General features: G+C 41.0%; 1 protein-coding gene across 1 annotated transcript in view; it reads right to left on the bottom strand.

The window, feature by feature from the left end:
- LOC130111994 (A disintegrin and metalloproteinase with thrombospondin motifs 7) overlaps positions 1-19848 on the bottom strand; it is a 212530-nt gene that overhangs the window by 69170 nt on the left and 123512 nt on the right. Inside the window, exons 10-12 of the mRNA XM_056279305.1 lie at positions 10933-11025; positions 4917-5062; positions 1841-2010 (exon numbers count right to left, since the gene is read on the bottom strand). Of these exons, the coding sequence (XP_056135280.1) occupies positions 1841-2010; positions 4917-5062; positions 10933-11025 (409 nt within the window). The remainder of the gene's footprint in view (positions 1-1840; positions 2011-4916; positions 5063-10932; positions 11026-19848) is intronic.

Below are 19848 nucleotides of genomic sequence, written 5' to 3' on the forward strand. Positions count from 1 at the left end.
TAATTTTCTGCTATTTTTCTGGTCCTCTCTGGAACAATACCTACCACCTCCCCAAAAAATTAGGATCATAAGTGCATTTTTGCGAAAATGCATACATTTTGCGTAATACCAAAACATTTCCCAGAAAATTTTTTTATATAGGTGAAAAAATTAAAGATGCTCAGAATCATCTGAAATGCCGGGAAAAGTGTTTTTTAGCCATTTTTAGAAAAATTCATATTTTGCATATTTATGCATAATTATGCATAATTTAAATTTTCTGGGATTTTTCCCTTACTCTCTGGAACAATACCTACCACCTCCAAAAAGAATTAGGATCATAAGTGCTTTAGTTTCCGGTCCTGCTATCTACACTAACTAACACCACACACACACACATTACGAAAATATATGAGTAGAGATGGATGTAAATGTGATTGAGCATTGGAGACAAGTGCAAATTGACAATAAACACACTGTTAGATTTAATTTTTTTTAAAATTCTGTCAAATTAAGACTGATTTGATTCCATTAACAAATTGACTCACGCACACAAGGAATAACTCAGTGTTTTTGTTTTTTGTATATTCTTACCAGACACAATCTGGTAAGAGCCATCCACACTCATGCCTGTCCATCCAATTGAAAGAGTGTGTATTGTAGTTTTCTGCTCCATATAACAGCTTTATATTTCTCCAGAGTCCAGTCTTTATTACCTCTATGACGAGCCAATATTCAGCTTCCATTTGGTTTGGTTATGAATAATTTGTACGCTGCTGCTGGCCTGTGGATATTCATTTCATGGAGTTCTCAAAAGCTTGTTGAGTATCCCCGTGGATTTTTAAAAAAATGGAAAATAGTGACCTTACTAGTCCTCTTAATGTACATCATCTGAAATCATGACACATTTCTGACCTACATGTTCTTGTTATCACCGAATTATCACCTTCAGTCCTCCATTTCTTCAAGACATTGTACATAATTTATTTTAAATATTGAGTTGCACTGCAATGGCACATCCTAACATCTGTCCTCTATGACGCCCTACAATCATCCCTCTCTACAAGTCTGTTTGCAAAGTACAGCTTGCTACCTAAAGGCATATTCCATTGTCTTAAAATGGAATACTTCCCAATCAATCTTCTCAACTTGTTTAAAATTAAACTAACTTGCATATTTTCCAAATTGTATATTTTCAGAGCAATATTAGAGGGGTGTCCTACTACTTAGGTGATTTAGTGTATTTTTCAGGATGGTAAGATTTGGAGAAGGAAACCACATTTTGACAGGGGGTGCAACATAAGAGGGTAGGATAGGAAGCAGTATTTTTGCCCTCAGCCATCTGACACTTTCTAAATAGTAATTATGAAACTACAATCTAGGTTTCATCTCATCTCATAATCAGCCGCTTTTCCGGGGTTGGGTCGCAGTGGCAGCAAGCTAAGTAGGGCACTTCAGACATCCCCTCTCCCTAGCAACACCCTCGAGCTCCTCCTGGGGGATCCCAAGGCATTCCCAGGACAGATTGGCCATGTAGTGCCTCCAGCGAGTTCTGGGTCTACCCCGGGGTCTCCTCTCAGTTGGATGTGCCCAGAAAACCTCCAAAGGAAGGCGCCCAGGAGGCATCCTAATCAGATGCCTGAACCCCCTCAACTGGCTCCTTTCGACTCGAAGGAGCAGCGGCTCTACTCCGAGCTCCCTTTGGATGTCCGAGCTCCTCACCCTAAGGCTGAGCTCAGACACCCTACGGAGGAAACTCATTTCAGCCTATCTATGTTTTTGCTATTAATAAATCATTAAATATTATTATTGTTATACTGCCACACTGGGTCTAGTTTGTTACCTCTGTCTAGTTTCTCACCTCTGTTGTTGACTGCCACCCATTTGTAAAACTGGCCCTTGTAGGGCATGGTGTTAAAGTGACCACACTGGATGTCTCTGAAGTTTGGCTGGTCATTCAGGCACGGTGTGGTGTTACAGATCTTGTACCTCCGCCGCTCTCCCAGACAGTACTTGCCTCCATATTTGGGACTACAGAAAAGAACAGTATTGTGATGTTGTTATTTTTAGGCAATCTTAACAAGCTTGCCAATCTTAACATGTCTCTCCCGATAAATGAACTATGGATAAGAAAATAAAAAATAAAACAATGACTAAGAAATTTGTTTTGACAGACAGTTAAAGGATATAGAAATCACCTAAGATATTGTTTTTCGCTCCATAAATTAAAAAGCTTCAACTTTTGAGAAGAGGAAGGTTTTGGTTTTTTTTTACTTTAGTATAATAGCCAATTAAGATTTTGGATTTTTTTAAACTATTCACTATTGAAATAAAAAAAAAATTGGTCCAATTGTCAATGCTTTCTGTTAGGAAATATTCAGTTTATATTGTACTTTAGGCTACATGTAATATGCAGCAGATATTAGTTGTAGTTTTCCTTAGGAAAGTACAATTTATGTTCTTTGGATAGTTATATGAAAATATGTGGCATTATCTTCTCAAAGCACAACTACAGCTGAACTTTTCAGCCTACCTTTCCAACAACAAACTCTTTAAACCAGTTCAATCTGTATTCAGAGCCTGTCACTCCACTGAACCTGAACTTACAAAAGTGGTCAATGACCTACTGCTTGCTATGGATTCCAACTCCACCTCAGTGTTACTGTTACTTGATCTTAGCGCAGCGTTTGGCACCAGTGATCATGGTACTAAACTTTTGGGACAGCCTTAAGAATTACAGGTCTGGCTCTGTCTTGACTGAAGTCTTATCTCATAGAACACAGTGGTATAACATTCTATGGCAATGCTACATCTAAATGCTACATCTCTGCTGTGAATTATAGCGTAGCCCAGGGCTCAGTTTTTGGTCCTTTGCAATTCTCTCTTTATATCTATCCTCTTGGCCAAATTAAACGGAGCTATGGAATAACTTTCCACTGCTACACAGTAGATACTCAGCTGTATGTACCTGCTAAGTCAATCACTCTCAAAAATTTTGAGTTCCATGGCCAAAACGCTTTGACCAACCCCTATCTTTGAATTTCACATTAGAGAAATCACTAAAATCGCATTTTCCCACCTACAAAATATTGCTATAATGTGGTCTATTCAGTCCATGGTTGATGCTGAAACCCTGATCCATGCTTTTGTTTCATCCAGATTAGATTACTGCCGTGTCCTTTTTACAGCCTGCCACATGCTAGCACTATAATCCTTCAGTTGGTTTAAAATGCTGCTGCTGGAATATGAACTAAAAAAATTTTTTTTTTTTTTTGGGATCATATAATACTGATTCTCACTGGGGTCCCATCGGGTCTTGACTGAATCTGTGGGGTGTTTGTTGTTGTCTTGGATGGTCACAGATATACTCAACCTTGTAATTTTATTAACCAGTATATTTAAATTTGCTTTGCTAAATTTTATGCATTAATTGTATGTATTCTACATTACCTCACTCTGTGTGTAATTCTGTTACTTTTGCGTATTTTGCACATGTAACACCTATTGTATATCTGTCCATCCTGGAAGCGGGATTCTTTCTCTCTTGCTCTTCCTACGTTTCTCCCATTTTTTTTTTCCTGACAAGGTTTTCTTGTAGAGTTTTTCCTCATTCTTGTCTAGGGTCCAAGGCAAGTGTATAACCTCAGCTATACATAGCATGTCGTACCATCTCATTAGAAAGCGTTCGGGAATGTACAGAATTTTTAATGTTTTGGTTTGAAAACCTTCTCACTGACAGTAGCACAGTTAATATTCGATGATGTCAATCAAAGCCTGTTTTGTCAGATTCAATGAGGAACTGACAAAACAGGCGTCATCGATCATTAGATGGCTTCATCTATCTTTAGAGTACATAATCCACTTTACCACTGAAACTATCGACTATTTCCATTTTATATATCCCATTGTCAAAAGGACTTTTCGAAGTTACTCAGAAAGAAGTGCAATTCATTTGATTTAATGTTTATTTAACAACTGGATACTTCACTTTTCCAAATAGAAAAATAGGATCATTTCTACAAAGTACACACTAATACAGGTCAAAAGGTACATTTTAATGTAGGTTCTGATTCACATTTTGTTGACTGAGCAAAATTTTATCAAATAAGAATTGGGGCTCTAATTTCATGCTGGCAAAAAGCCAGCAGAGATGCAAATGCAGACTAATTGGCAATTTCCTTGAGTGTAAGGTGAACTTTTCCCACCTGCATCCATTTGGTAATTTCATGGCTCAAAAGGATTCCGCTAAAATGGGTGTGGTGCCACAGCTGGGGATGTGTTAATGCAGATCTGCTGGTGCAGTAAAATTTTGCTATCCATTTTGGTTTGCTACTGCGCTTACGCCTCCTCTGGCTCAGACCACATCTAAGCACAGACACAGGTACACTGATCTATTTTCATGCAGCAGTCTTAGGCGAGGACACATGGGAACATTTATCCAAATGTGTTTTAGCCTATGCTTTTCACCCCGCTGAAATAAATTAGTAAATGAATAGCAACAAGTACTGTAATGGAATTCAACATTGTGAATAAATTAACCAAAAAAAAAGTCTATGTGGCTGTTGAATTTGATGTGAAGCAATGAATTGCTCCTCAAAAACAAAAATGAACCTTGGCCCCATGTTGTCGATAGAAAATCCCTCCTACTTAATGAATAAATTGTTTGAAAAGATCCAGCTACAGGATTTGACATAAGACTAACACAAATTACTGTTCATTCATAGCAGATAACAAAGCCCTGCCTCCAACAAAGTGTGTTTAATGAGTATTTATTAAAAGTATTTTCTTCTGTCAAGGAGACATTCAACATGCTTTCAGTGAGACTGGAGGGGATCAATAAAGAAACAATGAATCCAACATAAAACCCAAATAAGAACCCAAACAGAAAAAAGATTGAAGAAATCAGCATGTAATTAAAGGTGAAAAGTTAGACTTACACTGGGTTAACACAGTCCCTTTGGGCGTTCTGGACTCCAGCCCCACAGGTCCTTGAGCAGGCTGACCACTCACTCCATGAGGCCCAACCACCACTGACCCTCTCAGGTTGATATCCAACTGCTACACATTCACCACCAAAACACCACTGAGAGGGAAGAGCACTTTTTTTTTTGTTGTCAGTTGAATCCTTAAAATAGACAGCACTCTTTTCAAATCAAACAAATACTTAAAATGATCTCATTTGTTCAATAATACATGTTTGGCAAACTAACATTTGTATTATCATCACATCTATACATTTTATCAATGTCATCTATAAAATATTAATTTATGAAAAGAAAAAAGAAAATGTACATATGGTTGAGACTCTGTTAGTAACCACATAAGAATCTTGATCGTATTTCAAAAATCCAAATGACCTTGATTTTATTTTCGCACTAACACCTGCAAAGTGAGAAACTAACTTTTTATACTATCATCAACCTGGGCACTGTTAACAGATCTAAAAAAAAAAAGAAAAAAAAGAGGGTATCCTGTTTACTGTGGCAGGTAAATGTCTAGGTTTGCATAACTTTCCTGTCCTAAGTTTGCATAACTTTCCTGTCCTTTTTGATACTTTTGTAGTTGCTGATTCTAATGGTTACTGTTAGAAAAGAGGAAGGCAGACCTGGCTGAGGACCTGATTGTTTTCTATTGCAGGTTTGAGGGGGACAAATTCACCCCCCTCATCCACTCCAGCCCAATAACAACAGCCCCCATCACACCTCTAGCAACGCCCTACTCTCCCCCCTCCAAAATTTGGGCTGCACTCAAGATACGTGTAGAGGATATGAGCTGACTTTTCCAGAGCCAGAAGCCCAGGAAAGCACCAGGTTCAGACAGTGTCTCCCCCATCCTGTCTTAAAGCCTGTGCTGACCAAGTAGCTCCAATCTTCATGCAAATCTTCAACAGATCCCTGGAGCTATGTGAAGTCCCCTCCTGCTTCAAACACTCCACCATCATCCCGATCCCCAAGAAACCCTCCATCACAGGACTGAATGACTATAGGCCTATCACTCTGAGTCTGTGGTCATGAAGTCTTTCAAATGACTGTTATTAGCCCACCTGAAGAGCATCACAGGACACCTGCTGGACCGTCTGCAGTTTGCCTACCAGGCAAACAGGTCAGCGGATGATGCCATCAACATGGGACTGCACTACTTCCTGCAACACCTTGACTGCCCAGCGACATATGCAAGAATCCTGTTTGTGGACTTCAGCTCGGTGTTCAACACCATCATTCCAGAAATCCTCCCCTCTAAACTCTCCCAGCTCACTATATCCCCCCGCCAGATCAGCAGATGAGGCTAGGGGAAGTCACATCTGGTATACAGACAATCAGCACTGGTCCTCCCTCGAGATGTGTCCTCTCCCCACTGCTCTTCTCCCTCTACACCAACAACTGCACCTCCAAGGACCCAGCTGTTAAACTCCTGAAGTTTTCAGACAACACTATGGTCATTGGACTCATCCAGGATGGCGACAGGTCTGCATATCGAGGGGAGGTTGAGCGGCTGGTGCTCTGGTGCAGTCAGAAGAACTTGGAGCTGAACATCCTCAAGAGTGTGGAGATGACATTGGACTTTAGGAGACACCCCTCAGCACTGCGTCACAACATCCAACAGCTGTGTTTCAACCATGGAGACCTTCAAGTTTCTGCGAACTACCATTTCCAAAGACCTGAAGTGGCCTCAGAATGGCCCAGCTGAGGATGTTCTTTCTGTGGCAATTGAGGAAATTTGGTCCGCCACAGGAGCTGTTGAGCCAGTTCTACACCGCAGTTACTGAATCTGTCCTGTGCACACCCATCACAGTCTGGTTCGCAGCAGCAACAAAACAGGAGTGGAACAGAATGCAACGAACAGTAAGGACAGCAGAAAAAAAATCATTGGCACTCCCCTGCCCCCCCTGCAGGAACTGTACACCTTGAGAGCCTGGAAATGGGCAGGCAAAATCAGCACAGACCCCCACACCCAGGACACAGTCTGTTTGAACTCCTACCCTTTGGCAAGCACTACAGAGCAATGTGTACCAAAACCACCAGACGTAGGAACAGTTTTTTCACAGAGGCCATCTCTCTCACGAACACTTAACAGCATGGCAGAAAAATAGACACTTATTATGTAAATATGACCCTTTTTAAATAGCACCCTCTAGTGAAGATGTCTCACCAACATATCTATGATGTACACTACCTCTTTAAACAAGATTTACCATACAAATGTTTGTGCAATACAAATTTACAATTGTAAATACACATACAACTGTCATATATTGGTTCTAAATTATAGCGGTTATTGTTGTGGTTGTAACATCGGCATATTATACAGTATGTAGTTTGTGGCGAATGGTAGGTGAATATATAGTGTACACTTTTGGTATATAAGATAATAAAGTGTAATATAGTGTGAGAATATAGCATTGTATATGGGCATGTTGGGTTGTGGAGTTGTGGTATTGGTATTTGGTATAGTGTATAGTCAATACAGTATATAAGTTATATGCATAGGGCACACAGGGCTCCTCTCAGCTGCCCTGCATCTGCAATCTTTTGGCAGCAGTGGCAAACCACATGTAAGGAGGTACAAATAACCTTGTGCACTCTGCAAAATACATGGTGGATGAAAAAAAGCTCACAAGATTCAATCATATGCTGACAGAAATTATATGCACAACTTCTACAACTCTATAAAGACTATATATGGCCCTTGAAACTGCTCTATCCACCCTTAAAATCAGGGGACGAACTGACAACCCTGAAAAACCAAAAGAGGATCCTGGCAAGGTGGGCTGAACATTTTGAAGCCTACTTAACCAGCACTCACCAATCGACCAATCCATCCTGGAAGAGCTGCCAATTCGTCCACCCATCCCAAACCTTGACCACTCGCCAACTTTTCAAGAAGTACTTGCAGCCATCAACTCCCTCAAGAACAATTAAGTCCCCTGGCAGTGATGGTATCTCAGCAGAACTCCTAAAACAAGGAGGATACTTGTACACTAGAATGATATATCAGTACATCCTACAGGTATGGGACCCAGAGAGTGTCCCTCAACAATGGAGGGATGCTAAAATTGTCACCCTGTACAGAAAAAGGGGTTACAAGTCCATCTGTGGCAACAGTCGCAGCATATCCCTGCTGGCTGTTGCAGGCAAGGTCCTAGCGAAGGTCATGCTATACAGGATGTTGACGCACTTGACAGAACACCTGCTGCCAGAGTCACAGTGTGGTTTCAGGGAGAACAGAAGTACTGTGATTATGATTTTCACAGTAAGACAGCTACAAGAAAAGTGCCATAAACAACATCAAGGCCTTTTCATGGCTTTTGTCGACTTCTCCAAAGTTTTTGACACTGTGAACCAAGAGCTACTTTGCAAAATCCTGAGAAAGTTTGGCTGTCCAAGCAAATTCGTGAACATTGTCACAGTTCCATGATGGGATGGTGGCACGGGTAGCCATAGGAGGACAGGAATTGGTGCCCTTTAATGTATGGACTGGAGTGGGGCAGGGGTGTGTGCTGGCACCGGTACTCTTCAACATGTTCCTCCTGTGTGTCACAAAGCTTTCTCATAAAGATCTGGAAGGCAGTGGTGGGATCAAAATAGACTTTAGGCTAGAATTCAGGGGTGGGCAACATGATCCAGAAAGGGCCAGTGTGGGTGCAGGTCTTTGTTCCAACCAAGCAGCTACACACCTGAGTCTACAAATCAAGGTCCTTTGCAAAGACTATTGGTTGACTAATAGAATCAAGTGTGTAACTGCTTGGTTGCAACAAAGACCTGCACCCACACTGGCACATTTTGGATCATGTTGCCCACCCCTGGGATCGATGCAAACCTCTTCAACATTCAAAGGTTCCAGGCAACAACCAAGTTGTCAGCAGTGCAGGTCCTTGATCTGCAGTATGCTGATGACTGCGCTTTTGTAGCTCCCACACCAGAAGACCTGCAAACCATCCTTGCCACAGTTGTGAATGCCTACAGCAGACTGGGTCTATCAGTCAACACCACCAAGACTGGGTTGTTATGCCAATGGAGGTCCAGCCCCCTACCGATTATGCCTGTCTTTACTATAGAACACCAATCACTCTCAGTTGTTCCATTTTTCAAATACCTGGGCAGCATCATTTCTGAGGGCTGTAACACTGATCATGAAATTCAAAATAGAATCAAACAAGCCTCTGTAGCCTTCGGCAAACTCTGACATAACATCTTCCAAAACAAACACCTCCACACAAAAATTGTCATTTACAAAGCCATCTGCATCACAACTCTCCTATACAGCTCTTAAACCTGGGTCACATACAGCCGCCACCTAAGGGTGTTGGAGCAGTTTCACATAAGGTGTTTGCAGCGAATCATGGGGATCACGTGGCATGAACATGTACCCCATGCAGAGATTCTTGCTAGGACAAACTGCAAGGGCATAGAAGCCACGATCACTGATCACCAACTTGGGCATGTCATCAGGATCCCTCAAGAATGCCTCCCACATCAAGTCCTGTATGGGCAACTTCATCTGGGCCACCAGTCTGCAGGTGGTCAGAAGAAGCGATACAAAAGACCAGCTAAAAACATCGCTGAAGACGTGTAGTATCGACCCCTTGAAACTGAGCAAGCTGCCATCAAATATTCCAACTAGCAGGAGATCTGTCACAGAGGTATAGAACAGCTGGAAATGGAGAAGTATGTGAAAAAACAACAGAAAAGACTAAGGAGACACACAACCATGCTTGCCCCCACTAACTCAGACTTCAAATGCCCAACGTGCAATAAAAATTGTAGATCAAGAATTAGACTCGATAGTTATCAAAGAACACAGCGTTAATGAGGAGGGATGTCACCATTGGACTCGATGGACTACCAGCAAGCAAGTGTAAGTTATATGGTATAATATATGGGCATAGGTTGTTGATGTATCAACCATAACAAAACCCTGTATAGTAGTGATATACCTGTTGTGCACACATGCTTACCTCAAATGTCCTGTTTGTTGTTCCATTTATTTCTTTTGTTCTTTTTTCTTTCCTTTTTTTTTTGCGAGTGATGTATGCAAGTACTAGAAACTACTGTGAGCCAGAGTCAAATTCCTCGTGTGCATAGGCACACTTGGCCAATAAAGTGATTCCGATTCCGAATCAGTTTTACAAAAATTTGTACAGGACAGAAGAATTCAATAAACCTCTGAGCTGCAACCCCGAGTCCGATGTTCTTTGCAATCTATTAGCTGTCTAACTACTGCAAAGGGGTGCTTAGTGAGGACAGAAGACCAATCACTTGTAGACTGCTATTTGGGAGCGTCACTGGCCTATAAACTATCAAATCAAAAGTAAGTTTTAGTTTGTTTGTTAGGCTACTTCTGCCATGACGACTCATATTCACAAAATATATCCTGTTGTTTCTGACTGATAATTTATCTAAATAAAACCTGGATAAAATTTTCAAGGTGATTCTGCACTTCCCACACAAAAACAATAGCTTCTTCTTGGGTGAAATTTTTTTGTGTGTGTGCAAAGCCCTGGACTGCCTCTCTGTCTATCGCCAAACTGACAGCGCACTCATAATGCGGTGTGGGCTTCTTTTAAAGGGAAGGAAAAGAGGAGATCTTATTGGTTGGTTCATTCAACACCAGCCCCAAACACACCTGCTGATGATACTGTATATCCCTCCCCGTTCCCAAATGCACCGCAATTACGCTGTGTGCCACGCCCACGAAAATAACACAAGTGCCCTTTCACTTTTGTTATTTTCATGCATTATGAACAAAAATAATAATGCACCCCAGGTACATTATGAAGTTGACTATGTTTTGTGTCATATGCTTTGAATCATGAAAATAAGGCTCTTAGACTTATGTTAACAAATATAACTTCAACTGAATAACGTCATTGGAATAACGCTGGATTTTTTTAGGGTGGAATATCCCTTTATACAGTGGTTCATAATTTTATCATGCTAGAAGCTGAGGACTAACCTTGTCCTCACCACAACTGGTCCCATCCACAGCACCGTCAAGCTTAGAGTGGCATGTTGTTCCCACTGTGCACCACAACGTACTGCATACATTCTGGGAAGAAATAAAAGGACAGTAACGTCAAGGTTTCGGAATCCAATTATTAAAAACAAATATCTTTGAAACATGTACTACTGTCTCTTTGCTGCCTATTTATTCTCATTAATAGCATATCGAGTAGAAGACAAGAAAATTTATATAGTACCCTGCCATTGCTTCCCCTTTCTCTTAATGACTGAAGGAGACTGTGAACACTGTTGAAGAAACATCACAAATTGTACAAAGTTTCTCAACCAAAGGAACATGCATCCACTGATGGATGATAAAACTTCAAAGATACAAACAGTTTCTGTAGCTACATTTAATGAAACTTCTTCTTTTCAGCTGTCACTTCTTTTAAGATTAATAGAACAAGTAATATGAAAAAGGAAATGATGACATTTCATCTTTCAAGAAAAACATAGTACATACAGATATTTAGGGGCAGGTATTGGAAATTAGCAGTAGCGATAATTGCTGTGATGCATTGCATTGGATAGTTGCTGTGCAATTCTCTATGTATAATGCATCTGTCTAAATGAAACAAACATTAAATAAATATACTAAACACAAAAGAATACAAATTAATAAACACGAAATAATAATTATCCATGCAATTGATGCAAGTCACAAAAATAACAGTAATTGAAATGTTATGTGCGTTAACTGAAAGAGAATTTGATAAAAGCCAAAAGGTCACTTGCAGAGATTATCAAGAGAATATGACTGGGGAATTCGGACAGTGGATTTAGGCAATCGTTTTTGTTCTTGCTTGACATTTCTGATGAAAGTGAGGGGGCCATCTTTCTTTTCACACACAAAAAAATGGGGCTGATTCTTGATATGTAGAGGGTCATTTTAGCTAGAATAAAATGGATAAAACTTAGAGTGCAGCTCTTTTGAGCTTAAGGAAACAGATGTGGGGGAAAAACTTTAATACATAGCAGAACAAGCTCGTTCTGCTATGTATTTAAGTTTGTTTTCCCCCTACATCTATCTCAATATTCCGCTCCTCATTTGTTGAGAACTTTTATTAACACCATTGATGGTTTCTGGAAAAATATGCTGTATGCCAAATGTTCAGCAAGTTATATCATCCCACAACACAAGCATCATAACCAAGGCACAGACCCCCTCAACGCAACCAAACACCACCATCTGCAACTGCTGTGCTAAGGCGTCGTTCCCCTTGAAGGAAAATGCCAGACAAAAGGAGTCATTTACCAGGCATCAGTGACAAGAGAAGACAACTGCAAAGTGGACACTTAAATTGGACTAACAGAGGGCCCTTTTAAAATTAGGCTTAACACCCATATGAGTAGTTTCAGGACTGAGCATACAAGAAATGCAACGGCCTTAAGCCGCCACATTTGGTAATTGGTGGACAAGAACATTAGTGACTCTATCTCAGGGAAAATCCTTATTAAGAGCAATGCACATTCAACTAACAGCAAAAGATGAAACCTATGCTTAGCAGAGACATATTTTATTATTTGCAAGCCTGATGTGTCTACTTTTAACAGTAGAAATTAATTGGCCACCAGCTGTAGACACAGAAAAAAAACATCTTCTTTGCAATTACAAATAAGCCTTCGTCTTTATTATTCACCCCATTGGATTATATAGTACATGTGATGACCGTTATTGAATGTGGTATTTTTGCGTTTTGCCTGTCTGCTCTTTTGGCTGTGCTCCAGACCCACTCCACTAGATTACGTATGTAAAGTACCCCATTGGATGTTATTTTATTTTGTTATATTTTAAAATCATGCTATTCCAACAGTGCCCTGGCCCTTTAAGCCCTTACTTTTTCAAATCGAGCCCCAGCCTGTCCCTCATTGGTTGTAATGCCCCTGATGTTTCTTTTCAAATGTTTCCTACCCTCCCAATGGTTGCTGTGCACTGTAACTAGGGGCGTGGTGTGAGGCAACATAACATTTATTCACTGGGTTTTTTTTCCCTTGCATAGCCAACTTGGCTGGTGATGAGCGCGCGATGCACACAACATGCTTGTACTGCTATGAATTAAACCTTTTTTCCTACATCTATCTATCTATCGTATCTATATATATATATAAAATCCAGTGAGTCAAGTAAATTCTTTATGAGACAGTACAAGCCTGTTTCATGCCATAAGCATTCATCAGCTGTCAATAAAGCTACTCGGGAAAGAACATACCATTTACTGCCTCGTCATCACGTGCACAACATCCAATGGGGAAGGGAGAGGTGCAAAATTCAAAAACACGTGATCGCTAACGGTCCAATGGGGAAGGGGGTGGTATACGCCCATTTCACGCCGCGGCCATCTTGGATTTAAAAAAAACAAGCGGTGGGAACTTAGCCACGCCCCCTTCTTACTTCATTTAAAACACTGCTGGAAGCAACACGTCGTACTGCTGTGTACCATCCTGCAACTCCTATCAAAGAAGGGAAAGAGATAAATCCTTAACGTTTCACCGCTTCCCCAAACGCCTGCACACCCGTAAGGCATGGGTGGTGAAAATTAAGAGGGATACAGGGCCACATTTTCAGGTAACTACCAATACCTTCACCTAGTTGGCTGGATAGTTAGCTAGCTAGCTCCCTAGCAACGTTGTTAGCTAGCTTTCTGGTCTAACTACAACCATAACAGTTAACATGTTGCTGACAGTAACGTCAGATATCATTTGTCATTATAGATCACAGACAACACCAGGGTGTGCTCAAAGCACTTCACCGAGGACTGTTTTCGCAAGACGTTTCTTGGGCTGACAAAACTGAAACCCGAACTCTACCGACCATTTTCCCATGGTCAAATCAACCTACGCCGAGGAGGTAGCTAAGTTTACTAACTTTACTAGCAGACAGACATCACGGTAGGTCATGCAGAGCTATAATAACGTTAGCTGGATGTTGTCATGAAAATGATTTTAGGATGTTGATAAAATGAAACACAATACCTGCCATTAATAGCTTGTATTTTTAGGGTTCCTGTTCGTGGTGGTCAACCTGCTGGGGAGGTGACACCCGAGTCAGCAGATGAGTGAGTAACGTTTACAGTTGTGCACTCATGTTTACAACTAAATTCCACATTAAGATGCCATATGGCTAAATGTTTACTCCTCCTACTATTATTGCAACAGACATTATGTACATGTAGGCCTACTGTATGCATTGAGCTGCAGAGGTTGCATGTACATTTAACGTTACTGTATGCATTGAGCTGCAGAGGTTGCACCATGTACAGCAAGTTAAATAATATTGGGGTTACCAGTTTCACTGTGAATAAACATTAGAAGGGAGACAGAAGTTTGATGTTGAAAAATGTTTGCTCCTGTTTGTAGTCGCATTGGTGACCTAATAGCGAAAGAAGATGAAGAGGAACACGAAGAGGAACATGAGGGAGATAGGTGAGTTGTTACTGTCAGTACAATACAATTTTTCAAACATGTAGATTACTGCGTTGTATATAATATATATATATATTCACTAATCTTTCAATAGTGGATAGCTCTGTTCTGACACATCATCTTGATAACAGGAAAATGTGTGGATTTATATTGCTTCCCACATGTATGACATATCCTCATGTGTCCAGTGAGGTTTGGGCGACTACCTGATCATGGCTACGACATGAAGCCCCTTTCTGTGGAAGACCAGCTTGATGCAGTAAAGAAACGCATCGCTTTCCTGGAGGACGAAAATAAAAAGCTGAAAAATTAGCGTTTTGGTCTAGAACGCTTCCAGTGTGCGCCCAATCTGATCAGGTTTTACACTGGTTTTAAGGATTACCACACCCTCAAAGCACTCTTCCTAGCTTTACAGCCTACTGCAGAGTCCATGGTGCGATGGACTCAAATGCAAAGGAACAGCCATAACCTAGAACACATTTCTGTGTCTGGCTTCCATGCAGAGCATTTATCGCTGATTGATCAGTTTTTCCTGTTCTTGTGCCGTGTGAGGCAGGGCTTTTTTGCTCTGGATTTATCTGTACGATTCAATGTGTCGCCGGCCACAGTCAGCAGGAACTGTACAACGTGGGCCAACTATTTGCTCTTTATGTTAGGGACCCTCCCAATATGGCCTAGTAGAGCAGCAGTAGACGAGCTAATGCCACCAGTATTCAAGGAATTCTACCCAAACACAAGAGTGATACTAGACTGCACAGAGATCCACACCAAGACAGCTAGTTTGAAGGTTTTGAACACCATGACATACTCCCATTATAAAAGTAACACTACACTGAAATCCCTAATTGGGATCACTCCCTCAGGGTCAGTTAGCCTGGTAAGTAATCTATACACAGGATGTATTTCTGATAAGGAGATAACTAAGAGGTCAGGTGTTCTGGACCTCTTAGAGTCAGGTGATGAGGTCATGGCCGATAAGGGTTTCCTTATCAAAGACCTGCTCAATGAAACAGATGTAAAACTTGTCATCCCTGCATTTTTAGGCCCAAGTGGACAGTTTAGCTGTGATGAGCTCACAGACACAGAGTATTGCTGGCTTGAGAATACACGTCGAACGGTCAATAAGACGCATAAAGGAGTACCACATTTTTGATGGAGTCATACCCCTTTCACTAAGTGGAACAGTTAACCAACTGTGGACTGTGTGTGCTCTCCTAACAAATTTTCAGGGACCACTGTTTTAAACCTTTGTTAAATTCAGCTGACAAGAAAATAGTGCACACAAACCTTAGATAGATTGAAACATATTTAACTTCATTTCATTACAATCCCATTTTTTAGCCCACACCTTGAGATGAGCAATCACTATCTTAGTTTAGTAAACAATTGATGATTTGAGTTGGTAGCGAGTTCCAGTTTATTGCTACAACAGAATGACAGTTGACCGAACATATTTTAGTTTAAAATGAACCAACAGTGAAAATATTGTAGATGGGACAATCTAATGTATAAATATTGAATGTACAGTATAAAAATGAAATGTATCTTATTTTTTTATTTTATTGTGATTAAACAGCTTCTTTGAATACAGCCCTGTGTGTGTGTGTGTCTCCTCTCTGGCACAGGAGAGGCAGAAAGTACTCGAAAAAGAAAAGATCCGGCTTAGTTTTCATACTGTGGTAAATGACGGTAGGTGCTCGAGGTTGGTAGTCCAAACCATGTTTGCTGCTGGCCCAGGCTGCATTGATTTCCGATTGAGTAAGAAGGGGGCGTGGCTAAATTCCCACCACTTGTTTTTTTTTCAAAATCCAAGATGGCCGCGGCGTGAAATGGGCGTATTTGTCTATTGGCATGATTTGTTTACAATTACAAAATATGTGCTTATATCTATGTCTGCAACTGCTGGCCAGTTCATTGCTGTTAGTCAATGTGGACATTTCTGGTTTGCAAATGACAAAATATTTTTCTGTAGATTGCACATTTTACTACTGGTTGAATATGCTTTGTTCTTTGAGAGGATTTTCCACGTGGTTGAATTAATCAATGTTTCTGTCCGCCAATGACCAAATATAATGGCTTAAAGATGTTACATTCTTTAAACGGTTGTTTCTAAATATATATATTAGGGCTGGGCGATATATCGAATATACTCGATGTATCGCAGCTTGTTCTCTATGGGATGTAGAAAATGACTATATCGTGAATATTCGAGTATACATTCAATTGTCACGCAGTTGCTTTTAGTCGCGGGCATTGAATTACAGGTTTTTCTCACCCTTTCTCATCTCTCCGCACAGATAAAACAAGCGCACCTAGTTACATACATGACATTCTGTCGTGCGTGTGTAGCATGGTTAAAAACATAACCAAAATATATTGTATAATTACACAAAGTATCACATTATTATTTTCATTGCTAACATTATTTTATTTTATTATATAATCAGGAAACGCTTATAGTAGCCCCTCCCTGTTGTGACACAATTTCCTGTTAGTAGCCCCTCCCGTTGTGACGCCATTTCCTGTTAGTAGCCCAAAACGTATTGTAACGTGTATGGATAAGCAGACACGTTGGTCCTTGACTAACGAGTCCGACCCTTTAGTCGAGCGGTTAGCGATGTCTCCTGCGGTGCGGGCGATACGGGTTCGCTTCCCGGCCGCGGCAGTTCCTGTGGTTGCGTTGTCCCCCGAAATCGCTACATTGGTGTCAGAAGTGGGATGGTGAGACTGTGAGGTCATCGGAAGCGCGTGCGCCCAGGGACGTGAGGGAGCTGATATGCTTAAGCGCGGGGACGCACTTCCCGAAGGACGGGGGTAGTGTAACGTGTATGGATAAGTAGACATGTTGGTCCATGGTTAACGGGTCGGATCCTTTAGTCGACTGGTTAACGTTGTCGCTTGCGGAGCGGGAGACACTGGTTCGCGTCCCGGATGTGGTGACGGTCTCCCGGACTGCCCCCCGAATTCGCTACAGTATGTTCCCCCCGACCTCTGGCTCTTTCCCGCTTTCGACATTTAGAAAGACGTATGTGTTCATTTTTTGTGTTTATAGCCATTCCTAATGTGTGTTATGTGAGTCCCAATTCTTGCGTAGGCTACAGTAGGAGCTCATCTGAAGTTTCCTGAAACCTGTCCTGTTTTGTTTATATGCGACAGAATACAGATTCCATGCATGAGAGAAGTTGTCCTGTCTTTCCTACACAACGCAATGAAAAAGTACACCGGTCACACGTGCAATTCCAGGAGGGGTTTGAGAGCATTGTGCACTGACTCGAGGACTTACACGTCTTGGCAGGTGAGAACGAGATGCCGGGTTTTCTTGTCTGCTGCTAAGACTTGATACGTCATATTAGTTACATCATGCATAAAAGGCACTTTATTTGTTTTGAAATGACATGTTTATGCCACCTCTTAATAACTTTAATAAATACAGTTTTGATAAATTTGTTTAGTTGTGATTTCATCCTTTAGGCATTAGTGTTTAAAATCATCATATATTAATGCAGTATGAACAAGAATGATTTAATGTAGACACGTAGAATCATCATACTGGCATGATTGTATGTATCAAAGTGTTAATTCAAGGCTAAGGCAAAATATCGAGATATATATCGTGTATCGTGAAATGTACTAAAAATATCCTGATATTAGTAAAAGGCCATATCGCCAAGCCCTAACACACACACATATATATATATACACACATACACACACATATCTATATATCCATATATATATACACTACCGTTCAAAAGTTTGGGATCACCCAAACAATTTTGTGTTTTCCATGAAAAGTCACACTTATTCACCACCATATGTTGTGAAATGAATAGAAAATAGAGTCAAGACATTGACAAGGTTAGAAATAATGATTTGTATTTGAAATAAGATTTTTTTTACATCAAACTTTGCTTTCGTCAAAGAATCCTCCATTTGCAGCAATTACAGCATTGCAGACCTTTGGCATTCTAGCTGTTAATTTGTTGAGGTAATCTGGAGAAATTGCACCCCACGCTTCCAGAAGCAGCTCCCACAAGTTGGATTGGTTGGATGGGCACTTCTTTGAGCAGATTGAGTTTCTGGAGCATCACATTTGTGGGGTCAATTAAACGCTCAAAATGGCCAGAAAAAGAGAACTTTCATCTGAAACTCGACAGTCTATTCTTGTTCTTAGAAATGAAGGCTATTCCATGCGAGAAATTGCTAAGAAATTGAAGATTTCCTACACCGGTGTGTACTACTCCCTTCAGAGGACAGCACAAACAGGCTCTAACCAGAGTAGAAAAAGAAGTGGGAGGCCGCGTTGCACAACTGAGCAAGAAGATAAGTACACTAGAGTCTCTAGTTTGAGACACAGACGCCTCACAGGTCCCCAACTGGCATCTTCATTAAATAGTACCTGTTAGAGCCTGTTTGTGCTGTCCTCTGAAGGGAGTAGTACACACCGGTGTAGGAAATCTTCAATTTCTTAGCAATTTCTCGCATGGAATAGCCTTCATTTCTAAGAACAAGAATAGACTGTCGAGTTTCAGATGAAAGTTCTCTTTTTCTGGCCATTTTGAGCGTTTAATTGACCCCACAAATGTGATGCTCCAGAAACTCAATCTGCTCAAAGAAGTGCCCATCCAACCAATCCAACTTGTGGGAGCTGCTTCTGGAAGCGTGGGGTGCAATTTCTCCAGATTACCTCAACAAATTAACAGCTAGAATGCCAAAGGTCTGCAATGCTGTAATTGCTGCAAATGGAGGATTCTTTGACGAAAGCAAAGTTTGATGTAAAAAAAATCTTATTTCAAATACAAATCATTATTTCTAACCTTGTCAATGTCTTGACTCTATTTTCTATTCATTTCACAACATATGGTGGTGAATAAGTGTGACTTTTCATGGAAAACACAAAATTGTTTGGGTGATCCCAAACTTTTGAACGGTAGTGTATATACACACACACACACACACTTTTATATACACACACACACATACATACATACATATATATATATATAGCTATATAGGCCCCTGTCCGTGTGGTCTTCAACTCCCACCACCGGAAGAAGTTCTCTTTTATCCCGAGGGAGGCTGGGGACATGGAGTCTGAGTGGTCCATGTTCAAAGCCTCTATTGCAGATGCGGCAGGCAGGAGCTGTGGTCATAAAGTCATCAGTGCCTGTCGAGGTGGCAACCTAAGAACCCGCTGGTGGACACCGGCGGTGAGGGAAGCCATCAGGCTGAAGGAGGGGACCTTTCGGAATTGGTTGGCCCAGCGGTCCCCTGAAGCAGCAGACAAGTACCGGGGGGCCAAAAGGGCTGCCGCTAAGCTTCGGTTTGTATCTCTGAGCATGTGTGCTGATGTTGTGCACCTGTCCCCCCTCTCCGTCTTTCTGTCTCTATCTCCGTCTGTCTTTCTCACACCAAATTTCTTCCCCCATGCACTGTTTGAGGATCA

This window comes from Lampris incognitus, chromosome 4, assembly GCF_029633865.1.
Source record: "Lampris incognitus isolate fLamInc1 chromosome 4, fLamInc1.hap2, whole genome shotgun sequence".
NCBI lineage: Eukaryota > Metazoa > Chordata > Actinopteri > Lampriformes > Lampridae > Lampris > Lampris incognitus.